Source organism: Achroia grisella, unplaced genomic scaffold (assembly GCF_030625045.1).
Source record: "Achroia grisella isolate CSIRO2021 unplaced genomic scaffold, CSIRO_AGI_Agris_v1 utg1576, whole genome shotgun sequence".
In the NCBI taxonomy this organism is placed as follows: domain Eukaryota; kingdom Metazoa; phylum Arthropoda; class Insecta; order Lepidoptera; family Pyralidae; genus Achroia; species Achroia grisella.
In genome coordinates, this window is record NW_026712658.1 from 1,652,724 (window position 1) to 1,665,399 (window position 12,676).

Below are 12,676 nucleotides of genomic sequence, written 5' to 3' on the forward strand. Positions count from 1 at the left end.
ATAAAGTTATATAAAAAATACAACGTTAGCTATTATAATTCAAAGTTTTTAATACTTTTTAGTTTGTTACGTGTGATTTAGACAATAAAGTTATATAAAAATTACCACGTTTAAATTTAGTACTATGTGTTGGCTTGAAATATTTCACATAAACTTGGATGTTTATTCAATATTTCTCTTATTTCTTTAAGTCTGATTTTGTTGAAGTTTTCTGTGACGGTGTCGGTTCTGAAAAACAGTTTAACTTGAATCATAAACAGTTACCATGAATATTTAATCTGTGCCACGCTATTACATAGGATTCAATCGAAAATAATAGATAACTATGAATGGAGGTAAACATCATGATCTATTGAAAATCTCTTATTATTTTATAGAATATTAATAGTTAAAAAAATTTAATAAACCATCATACCGAGTATCACTTTCTTGGCCAATTAGTTGAAATCTATTGAATTCAATTTGGCTATTGTAGAAGCATTCCTTTTGGATATTGTCCAATGCTTGTTTCACAGGAAGCAAGTCGTTTACTAAATAGCACATGGAATAAAGATATAGATAATTATATAGGAAAGCAATGAAAAGTGATACTAAAAATGTTGCGTAATGGGACCAACAGGGCAGGGACAATAAAAATATGTTTATTATCGATGATTTTGTGAAGGATTTTTGGATCGTCAGGATTGAATTCACAATTTGGCCTTAAGTCTGTTTGGCATAACCTGAAATTCTTAAAGTTCTGGAAAAACTGTTATACACTCAAATCAGGACAATGTTTTACTCTTTTATACTAGGGAATGTGACGAGTTGTCTAACTATAAAAAAATTTCAACCGAGGTGTAGAATCTAATTAGTTACTAGACAAAAAAAGTACATCAATAGATAATTAATTTTTTTCCAGAAATGGAATTGCTGTAATCTTACGTCTAAACATTCCAGCTATGCTAGATGCAGGGGAGGGGCCAGGTGCTCTGCAGGTGCAGGGCGGCAAAGGCATGGAAGTATCAGAGGTTTGAATCGCCACACCCTCAATGCTGGATCTCCATTCTGTCAGTAGATTCTCTTCAGTACCAGCCACTTCCTTCTCTCCAGTTTTCTTTACAGCAATTCGTTTCTTTAAAATTTCTAGTTGTTCTGTAAACATCGGTGAAAAAAAGGTTTGATAATTATGTTTTTAATATTGAATTTTAAGGAATCAAAGACCCTTTTGTTTTCCATATATTAGACTGTTTCTAGTTCTTTTGAGAGTCGTACGACATGTACAGTCATCTGCATGACTAGGGGTAAGACACCAGGTTTGAGTTAGGGTTTGCAGTGCGGATAAAAGAAAGTCATATGACAGTATTCGTTTTACCTGGTGTACAAACTTCATAATCTTCGTAGGTCTGCTCGAAATAAGTGAAAGGATTAGCCCTCATGTACTTTGGTAAACTTCTAATAAATGAATCCACTTGCATACGTTGACACTTCTCCATTGGACACACCTTAATATATCAAATATTTATTTATAAATCAGTAGAGTAGTAGGTACCTAACCTTTAAATATGTAAATATTACGAGCTTAACATTTTACCTTTTCGTAATGAATTTTGTGATCGCGATCTGGAACATGTCCTGCTATGACTTGTAAACTGTCGTTATGTAAACTCCTGAAAATTAATAAAAAATATTTAATATTTGTTTATAGTGGAAATTATGTATGTATGATCCACATTCACATCCACATATCATACTCTATGAATGCATGGAACAAGATCATGAGGTATTTTACGGTGCATATCTGCCGTCATGGTACACTTCTATCCTGAAGCAACAGTTTATTAACCTTTGTGAAGAATCAATCTACAATATTCCACTGCACTACTTAAGTTCAAAAATATAGGAAAATTATTTAAACATATTATAATTCTTTAACGATGTATTAAAAAATAGGGTTGGTGATAGAAGGGTGAAAATTTAGGGTTACATACCTATATTTTAAATGCCATAGAATAAAGAAATAGAAATAAAAATATTGTCGAAAAAATGAAAAACATTTTTGGGGTGTGCCACCCTTAACACTTAGGGGTATAAAAATTAGTTATAAATCTATTTTCAGACCTACTGAATAAACATATAAAAATTCATGAAAATCGACTAATCCGTCTCGGAGGAGTATAAACACGAAACCTGTCACATGAGAATTACATATATTAGATAATAGTATAATACCCAAGAGCTGACAGCGACTCGTCCTCTTCTTCTTCTACGTTTGAATTAATCTTTCTGCAATGTTAAGAGTATATTTTTTATGTAACTATAAAGATAATCTATCCGTCGGCCAACCTGTTGTTAAGCGACAATCGTAACTTTTTTTTTTTTTTTTCACACAGCGCCATATAGACCCAAGTTAAGCTAGCTAAAGCTTGTGTTATGAGTACTAGATAGCTGATACATATACATATATATTTTTTTCGTAAACATATTATACATAGAAAACACCCAGACCGATGCAAACAATCATACTCATGAATATAAATGTTTGAGACGTGCGAGGAATCGAACCCGCGACCATCGGTCGTAAAGACCATCGAGGTCGTCACTTATGTTGTTATATATGAAAATAGTGCTATTGTGACGAACGTGACAAATATCATGCATTACGTATCTCAAACATTTGTTGAGGTTGCTGATATACAGTCGGTCAGTCGTCAGTTTCATCAATGTCACTAAAGTTCCAATGGACTCTGAATAGCATATCGACAGATTATTACGAGGCTGATGCTATATAGACTGTTATACATCGTCAACATGATTGACCGGCTGTATATTGCCAGCCTTAGTTGGAAATGATAATTTATCTATAAATGCCCTTGTCATATAATTTCCCAGAAATAATGAATATTATATTCTATTGTAATTGACATGTATTTATTATACATCTGATTCCTTCATGTGTTTATTTCGACATTAATGACGCATATATGTTGTAGGTGTCTCTATGTATTCATATAACGTATATAAATATATCTATAGTATATGCGTTACAAATACACAAACAAACAATATATATTTATCTGTGTATTGGTGATAATTGCTTATTTTTCGTAGAGTAGCGAGTACGAAGCTTCACCCGAAGATAGGGGTTGAGTGCAGATAGCACACTGAACCCGTGGGAGGACTTATGGAGAGCCTGAATTCCAACTCCCGCCTGACGGATACTACTTTAGTCTGAGAGCACTTCTAGATCCCCGTTTGAATTGGATGGGGGATCAATCGGAGGGAGTATTTACTGTAAGACATTGCTTTTAGTGATAAACTTGTCTTTTGTTACGCACATTCTTACAAAATGTTCTATCATTATGTTTTTAGCCCGTGATAAGCGGCTTTTGGCACTAATATTATAATTCTTCTTCTTTTCAAGATTGATATAACAAATATGACTTTACATGGGATCTGGTTCTGTTCTGGACAACTCCTCACGAGACTCATCTTGATATGCTCCGAACATGGACTCCTGTCGACAAAACATCGCTGTCATTGGTGTATCCGGGGGCAATGAGGCCAGGAAGCAAGTTTCTACATATATGTTTAAGTAAATATAGATATGATTAATTTGGTTTGTTATGGGTGTTTCCATTACCGAAAAGTTATTGAGAAATATAAAATTACAGACAAAGTTTTAGGTGGCGATTCAAATCAACGAAATGGTAAATCACAACAACAACTCTACAAATTTACCTACATCACTGAATCGTATATTGAGAGTATGTATTATTGAATATTTTTTTGTTACGAAAATGACTGATAGTTCATTACAATGCGCATTTATCGCTTGTCCATGTTATTAGGTATACTAGGACATATGCCTAAAAACTAAAAATAATTCTGTTCTCATCTGACTTTGTGGTACAGTTCAGGTAACTGGCTAGTGATGTAGCGCAATCTAGGTATGGATGTATCATTTAATCGGACAAGTAATTTTTGATATTATCCATTACAAACTAACATATAAATGTAAAAATAAATTGTTTTTATAAGATTAGTAAAGATAGAATAGTCTTTTTTTACTGACTTTCAATGCACGTGTCTATTTTAGGTAATATTACAAACATTTATTATCTCAATTTTCTAAGACATTGCGTACCACAGATAAGATAATATTGTACTACATACTCGTACATAGCAGGGATGTTAGGGAGCTCCGTAACCGTAATTGAAAGTATGGGATATCCGATATAAAAAAATATTCGTAACCGTAACCGAATCCGAAATGTTTCGGATAATATCGGATAGGGGTGGAGCCTAATTGAGACACGTTATGTAACGTATTATTAGTTATTTGTATTTTACTATAGAAATTCCTTAAAAACAAAATATCCGTAACCGAAATTATCCGAAATTAACGGATAATACGAAATAATTTCATATCCATATCCGTATCCGTATCCGGTATAATAATCATTCCTATATCCGAAACATATCGGTATCCGAAATTTCATATCCATAACACCCCTGAATCCCTGATACCTACATACTGTCGGGCGCAAACTACCCAGTCCTAAACTAAAAAGATAGAAAACTAAATAACGCTTTATAGCGACGTACCTTTCTATGACCAACGTTGATAACTACTGTACTGTGATCAATATTATGATGTTTTTCGCGCTGTCAAAATAAAATATATTGTTATTACGGAAATCTATACTAACTTATATATATTGCGAAAACCGATAATATCAGTAGTGAATGAATGAAAGAAACTCTTTATTGTTCCTATCACAGAAAATACAGTTACATACACAATTATGTATAAAATAAGAAGAAAGACAAAAAGGTAACAACGGGCGGCCTTATCGCTAAAAAGCGATCTCTTCTTGGCTGTTCTTAGGATGGAGGGATGTGATTAGATTTGCTTCTGGTAGAGATGTAACGATGGTAAGAAATGACGGTGTTCATGTTTTACAATTTTTTATAACTAGAATGGCAAAGAATTTCACAGATCGGCTAGAGAAATGTGACAAACGTCGCCTATTGACATGTACTCTCATGCTCAACTCTCATGGATTCCCGTGGAATAATTTTTAACACTATAATTTCACTACCGGATCTTAACACTCAAATCGGAATATAGCTAACAAAGTTATTTTTATCTATATATTTATATTTTTGTCGTTATAACTTAAGAAATAGCTATCACAGATGTAGGTACCTACATAGACTAATTTGTACATTGTTTGCCTTGGTAAATCAATCCTAAAGTACTATTAGAGGATTCCGAATAACAACAATATAGTAGTATTTGACAAGGTGGTATTTCAGGCCGTTGCTGGCCTTCAGCCGCTCAATAAGTTTTACTGCAGGTTTGGATTACCATCTGTACTCGCCGTCTATTGTTGGGTGAAGTTGTAAAGGCCAACTGCGGTCGACAGCATTAGAAAAGTTCGAAAAAAAAAATGATAAGGTGTTACAAATTAGTTTGTTCTGGAAGGTTGTAGTACCTATATTGTCTTTGTACTCTATATTACCTTATATTGTATTGTAGACAATATATATATTAACCAATCTGGTAGTAGAAGCAATCTCCAAAGAGTCTCTGGCACCCAGTAGCGTCGCTTTTGTCACTGGCTCGTTAACGTTCGATGTACTATAATAAACACGCGACATGATTGAAAACCTGTCGTGAACATTCTTAAGTAATATAATATAATGATAATAATAGAATTCTCTGTACAATTCACACAGCGGCATCTAGTCCTAAACTATACAGAGCTTGTGTTACGGATACTAGACAGAAGTACTTAAATTAGTTATGTATACCTAATGTATATGAAAAATATCCAGATATAGGTACACAAACAGTCATACTCATGAATAAAAATGCTTGCAGCGTGTGCAGAATCGAACCCGCGATTATAGGAAGTAAAGCACGGTGCTGAACTGCTAGACAACCGAGGCTGTATTATAAGTAGTAATCAATTGCATTCTAAAGAAATAAACATACATAATTTTAAGTATAGACCCCATATTACCACGGAAATCCACACTGGTCATTCGACGAGTCGCAAGAGACTGAAATCAAATAATTTATAGTTGATAACATATAATAACGTTTAAAAAAAATATTTATTTAATGTAATTTTATAAGACATTCTAAGTCACAAACGTTATCTACGTATGATTATGCAAAGTGTCACAAATATCGAATCATCATGTGATGCCTAATGTTTCCCTAATGTGTCATAAAGACTAAGGTCCAGATTGCAGGACTAAGGTGGCAAGCATCTGTAACCTGTAATTTTGCTGCCCAATCTCACTCTTCACTCGAAAAGCTTACAAAACAAGCTGCAAAAATAAGTGATACAGATTTGTATACAAAGGAGTCTAAAATTTTACAATCGAGTATACTGTACCTGATATTTATAAAGTCAATCACTAACCGTCTTCGAGATTCTGTCCTGAGTTTGTACAGCCTGGCATTCCCATTTGCCCGGCTCTGGGAGTCTATTCAGATACTCGTCTTTTATCACGTCAGCATTAGGACAAGATGACTTGACATACATATTGTTGAACGCTAAATTATAAATAACAATTATTACATTCAGTTATTACATTTGACTAAAGAGTACCTAAGCGCCTTGTCGTAGCCAAAATCAATGAATCGGAATATCAAAAATTCAAAAGACCGTATTGTTACACAGGGTAACGGCTCACCTGGTGGTAAGAAGCAACCGTCGCCTATATACCATGAAGAGCGCCACGAATAAATCCATTTACGCAGTAATTTCACTACATATATCACCCTAACACTTTAAATAAGTAGAATAATGTCAGATATAATTAGAGATGTGGTATAACTTGGTTATAATTATGCTACAGTATAAATGCTGAGTTGGAGTCTCTTTCAGCTTTATCAGTATGTAGTACTGATATAATGCTGAATAATTGTCTATTATTATTGTTGGACTCTGTTTTAGCCTTTAATTTGGGCCGTTATGCCAAGCTCCTCCCAGAAACGCAGAAGCCTCCTGGTGTCTTCATAGACGTCACGGAGCGAGCTCTCCCTTCCGAGGATTTGTGTGTCTATTATTATTATTGTGTAATATATTACAATGTCTATGCAGATTAAATCTACATAATATTTCTAGACGAAAGTTATTACTTTCCATTAGACAAGTAGTTAGTGATAAAAAGTGGATGAAAGAAAATACGTGTGCAAATATCGAAATCTTTGGCACTCGATTGTCTATTCTTACGTCGAAGAGAATTTCGTGTACAGATATCCGTACCTACATGGATAAATAAAGAGATAATCTCACCATATTCCTTCCACTTTTTAGGAGCTGTCTTGGCAGCCTTGACAGTTCTGAGTACATCTCGTCTCTGCGGCGGTTGAAACTCCGCCATGTCTCCAAACATGACAAATGGCCGACATTCCTGATCGGGACGATCCCACCATGTTTTGTGCTCTTTTGATTCTAAAATTTATTACTTTTTATAAATAATCAATCGTTTACTGACAAAGGTGTATGAACAAATGAGTGGCGCAGTGGTGGGTAATCATTTTGGGGAAAAAGGCATATTGCCTTGCCCAATTCGAACCTTTTTCCCCAAAATGATTACCAAGTCATGACACTATTTTGGTTGACTGTTAATGATGAGTAATGCATAGTCTCTAATAAATTTTGTTAAGTAGCAGTACTAGTAATTTTTTGTGTGCAATAAAGAATTTATACGTAATTAATATGCAATAGTTTGTCAACACGGAAAATTGTTGCATGTTATCAACATAATATAAGCACATAACAAAGTTAATATCAAAAAATTTTGTCATACTTACAGTTTTTTTTGTGGATGATAATGGAATGGTGCACTCACTGCGCTAACGCTTTATGCTGGAGGAGCACCAGTGGAGGATGATAAGGTGAGTATGAGGTTAGGTCAGTTAGCCCATCGTGGTAAATTCACCGTGAATTTATGGTTTCAGAGGGAACTACGTGGATGTCAACCAGACATGGTACATTTCTAGTAATGGGCTAACCTTGACTTGACTTGACGGCTTCGGTGGTCTAGCGGTTTAGCACACCGCTTACTTCCAATGATCGCGGGTTCGATTCTTTGGACGGCACAAACATTTGTATTCATGAGTATGATTGTTTATGTCGGTCTGGGTGTTTTATATGTACCTATAAGATATATGTATTTACGAAAAAAAAATATAGCTATGTATATATAGTATTTGTATCAGATCCGAGATTATTATTACTATTAGTCCTCTCCCCTGACTAAGACATTACAATACCTATATCGTTTGCACTAAATAGTTGCTAACAATATGTGACCAATTTAAATTAAAGTTAAAAAAATAACTATAATATCTACTATACCTAATCTTAAAACTAAAAAAATATAGAGAACCTACAGAGTGCTAAAACAAATTACTTACCTAGTAATTTATTCTCCTTATTATCAGATACACTTTCATCATCACATGCACAAAGATCTTCATCTGGATCGTCTGCCACTGGTGTCTTGGTCGCAAGCAGGTCTGGCAAATCTAATAGGTACTGGTTCGACTCAGGATTCCCGCCGCCGTAATGTTCAATGTACAATTGAAACTGGCGAAAAATTCGACTAACAGAATTAAAAAATAAATAAACAACCTTGAACATAGCACAGCTACCCAAATGAAGTGGATCATGCATCAAATGAAGTGGTCGTGTACTGGACCACTAACAGGCATACTTAAGTAGTTTTTTATACATTTAATTTAAATACAATAATATATTTAAGTTCATTAAATTTCGGTAGACTTATAAAATATTAGTGCAAAAAAATATAAGTTTTAAAAATAATATATTTAATACATAGAAAATCTAGGATAGATATATATGAAATAAATCCAGATTTACGTAAAGAATATTAAAAAATAAATATGTCAATATTGTGTGGGTATCAAAAATAAACGATTTTTAAGAAAGGGGAGAGGATATGGGTGACACCCACATATTATATATAATATATTTAGCACTGTCTGTTGTTTCATGTACTTATGGTGTACAAGCTGTCGGTCCACCTGATAGTATTTAGTGTATATACATGGACAATACTACTGACAGCGTTGCCATTGGGAAAGCTGAAGATATTGTGCTTATTCTGAAATTCTAAATCTGCAACGGAAACGCAAGCTTACAAAGCAAGCTTGGTGGCTGAAATAGTTGGGACCTCACCTCTTTGACAATTTTCTTCATCTTCTCTCGCCATTCATGGTCGACCCTCTCGGCAGTCTTATACCCTCTCGATAGATTCAGGATTAAACTCTGGCCCTCTGTCAGTATGTCTTGTAACGCGCGGATGTAGTTCGTGTATTCTGGATATTATAATCATTATTGAAATCATCACACGAACGTTTTATTATTTGCTTAGTATAAATCTATAGTAATGTTTGATACATGTCTGTAGTTGCTGACGTAGACTTTGTACAAAGTAATCTGGGACTCCTTTTTCTCATCTATTTAATTATAGGTAACGCTACGTAGATACTGGTTGAAAGATACGATCTGGCATTGAAATTAAAGAATAGAATAGAAAATCCCTTATTCACATTAACTTAGTTTAAGCATTTTCGAATAGTCAGCCCCGCAGGTAGGCGACGACATACGTACAGTTGCCAGTAATAACTGGAAGAGAAGAGCTGAAGATCGTGCCTTGGGAGAGGCCTATGTCCAGCAGTAGACTGCAGCATTTCGGACATTACAACATCCTGCTTACTTGCAATTTAAGTTACATAAAAAATGCACAAGACAATATATAACCACTAAGAATTCAGATTCTACCATTATTAAATTGAAATCATCATTACATAGTAAAAAATAAAGTCGCAATCGCTGTCTGTCCATCCCTATGTATGCTTAAATCTTTAAAACTACACAACGGATTTTGAAGCGGTTTTTTTAATAGATAGTGATTCAAGAGAAACGTATATATATAATACATATACACCCGTGCGAAGCCGGGGCGAGTAACTAGTTAAATAATTTATTGATATTGAAAATTTTAGTTACTTATGCAGTCAAATTGTCCGTATATTTTTTCTTATCGTCTAGTTCAGGCCTAAAGATAGCTATAAGTGAATAGAAGACATATGTTAGGGTGGATGTTATGTGCATTATTTCTACCCTTTTGGATACTTCTCCCACAGGTTGTCCCTATTAGTACCTAATATTTATTAAATATTTATATCTACAAATACACAAATAGTTAAGAACATTTCCGTTAGGCGCATAGTTCCGGAAATTTTCTAACAGTATCTACTAGATATATAAGTAATAGGTATATCGGGAGCTTATTAATAATATTATCATGGTAGATATCCCATTTATATAATGTGTATACATCACGATTCAATATTTGCCTTATTCAATAATAGATGCGGATAAGGCAAATCAAGTCACAAATGAACGAGACGCGATTTTTGATACGAATTACATTTCGAACTTGCCTTCAGTAAGTCTCATTTTCTCTAGCTTGCCTTTCCTTCGTTCAGAACATAAAACAAACATAAGGCCTGCTAAATTTTTGCATTCCAGTTGAGTCTGTAGCGCTTTTATTTTCTCTTGTCTCTCTCTGTGAGCTTCTCGTAACATGTACGATGAACGAATTTGTTCATTCCTATATAAAAAAAAGAGACATCGATATCTACATAATATATTTAATATGTAATTTTCTCTTTAATACTATTTCATAAATAGAGACAATTGTTTCCCTACTAAATAAATATAGGTTTATATCTACATTGTGATCGCATTTCGAATGGGGCCCCTAACCTCCGATAGATCATTTGCTTGATGATGCCTTGTTGAAGGTAAAATATGTGTCGCCAGTATGGAATACATGTAGTCGGAGTTTAATCATTAGCATTTAGGTGTAATTATAGAACCTCTAATGATGATGGTCAATGCTTAGCGCTAAAATAGAGTCATATATGTCAATTACAATTACATTGGTTATGGTAGGTAATAAACAATAGATACTTCTAACTTCATATTTAGTGAATTAGCCATTCGCAGAATATCACACTAAAAATATTCTTTGTTAACTAAGCAGTGTTGTGTACGTACCAATAAAATTAGTCTAACAATAGACGGTTCGAAACAATGGACATGATCTTTAAGATATTTTTTGAATTCGAAGAAAGGCCGAACACCTAAAGCCTCTTTGTAAATATACCTACTATTTTATGACGTGTGGCTATTTAGTAACAATGCGACTAAAATTTCTTTCTCAAAGTAGTACCTACCTACTCCTTTGGTATCTACTGTTTTGTATTAACCTGACCTTGCAATTATAGGTACAGGTATAAAGGGCGGGACGGACTCGTACGCACCAAGGGTTCTAAACTAGTGAAACAGTATATTTCATATTCTAAGTAATAAAATATGCTATATGATTGTTATAAGTTTTGCTTATTTCTAAAAATCTAATAAACAAATTGAAACACTAATTTTCTGCTGTGCTTTGTGTTCTATCCGCAATACGGCTAGAACACAAAGTTCTAATACGCCATCGGCGTCATTAGGTGTTAGTTTGACATTAAATTTAGTAATTTGCAAGAGAAATGGGATTTCACACACAAAATATAGAATACCACCACGGAACTAAAACAGCATATACAAAGATAGGTACTTACGTACCTATTAGAGTGTGGTGGAGTGTCATATTCTTAAAGAATCTACCTATAAATATAATTAGGACATACTGCAATATAAAATCAAATCTTTCTTTTAGTGAATTCATCTCTTTTTCCAGATGCATTTGATACTTAGCACGCAGCTGTTGTTCTTTTTGATCTATCAACCTCTCCAAGTTCTCTGTATTTATGTCTCCTTTTAGTGTACCTAAAGTCTCTTTGCATGTACAATCGACACAAGGATCTTTGTAATTCTCGTTTGTGGTTTTTGTTTTGGACGTAGCGTGCATTATACATGAAGAAACTGCTAAAGAACATTGTTCTTCTCTTATAACTTCTAAACATTCTGTATTATCAGCCTCAAACAGCTCGTGACTTGAGTGTTGAGACATCTGAAATAAAAAAATATCCCTATAGGCTATAAATAAATCGATATGGACAAAATAAACCATACATACATAGTTGATCAATAACTAACGTGACCATTTATTGTTTGACTCAAAACGGGACATTTATTTATATGAATTAATAGACAGTCAATAAAGGAAACAATTTATTAAAGGTAATTCTTTAAAAAAAAAGTATTACCCCCGTAAAAAGGGAGATGTAACATATATAAAAGAATAATAATAATTAACTCTTTATTGTGTACACAAAATAAACAATAAGAAAATACAGTAAATAGAAAAGTAATTACAATAGGCAGTCTTAACGCTATGCAGTCTCTTACAGATAACCTAGAAGAGATATATCGTCGATTAAATAGAAAAATGACATTTTTCAAAATTATAAGCTAGAATTGCCACCTTTTATATAAGTCAATTAAATTAACCACGCCGTCTTAATCATTATCTAAATACTTTTAAAATGATATATGATACTTCTTTGTGAATTTAAAACTTTAAAGGTAAAAATAATTTAAATTAATTTAAAAACTTTAATTGCTTGTCTACAAGACAATATAAAAATGGCACGTTTTTATATATTCACTTTAATTATCAACAATAA

General features: G+C 33.6%; 1 protein-coding gene across 2 annotated transcripts; it reads right to left on the reverse strand.

Annotated features, from left to right (window-relative positions):
* Positions 1 to 27: 27 nt before the first annotated feature.
* LOC131841249 (uncharacterized) lies at positions 28 to 12,056 on the reverse strand. 2 transcript variants are annotated; one of them, XM_059189528.1, is made up of 16 exons: positions 11,738 to 12,056; positions 10,481 to 10,650; positions 9,210 to 9,349; positions 8,426 to 8,597; positions 7,299 to 7,457; positions 6,420 to 6,553; positions 5,984 to 6,051; positions 5,542 to 5,626; positions 4,588 to 4,647; positions 3,429 to 3,496; positions 2,212 to 2,265; positions 1,574 to 1,649; positions 1,355 to 1,484; positions 925 to 1,134; positions 416 to 530; positions 28 to 228 (listed from the first exon to the last, which is right to left on the reverse strand). In XM_059189528.1, the coding sequence occupies exons 1-16, from the start codon at positions 11,956 to 11,958 to the stop codon at positions 123 to 125; spliced, it is 1,968 nt and encodes a 655-aa protein (XP_059045511.1). In that variant the 5' UTR covers positions 11,959 to 12,056; the 3' UTR covers positions 28 to 122. The 2 variants fall into 2 exon arrangements, with proteins under 2 accessions (XP_059045511.1, XP_059045512.1); XM_059189529.1 differs by lacking the exon at positions 416 to 530 and having other exon boundaries at positions 89 to 228.
* Between the last annotated feature and the right edge of the window lie 620 nt (positions 12,057 to 12,676).

Excerpts from the sequence above, each read along its gene's own strand:
- LOC131841249 (XM_059189528.1), bottom strand. The coding sequence starts at position 11,958 with ATGCACGCTACGTCCAAAACAAAAACCACAAACGAGAATTACAAAGAT. Across the intron at positions 7,458-8,425 it reads TAAGGAGAATAAATTACTAG|AATCAAAAGAGCACAAAACA; the intron begins GTAAGTAATTTG and ends AATAAATTTTAG. Across the intron at positions 3,497-4,587 it reads TCAACGTTGGTCATAGAAAG|GAGTCCATGTTCGGAGCATA; the intron begins GTACGTCGCTAT and ends TTTTGTCGACAG.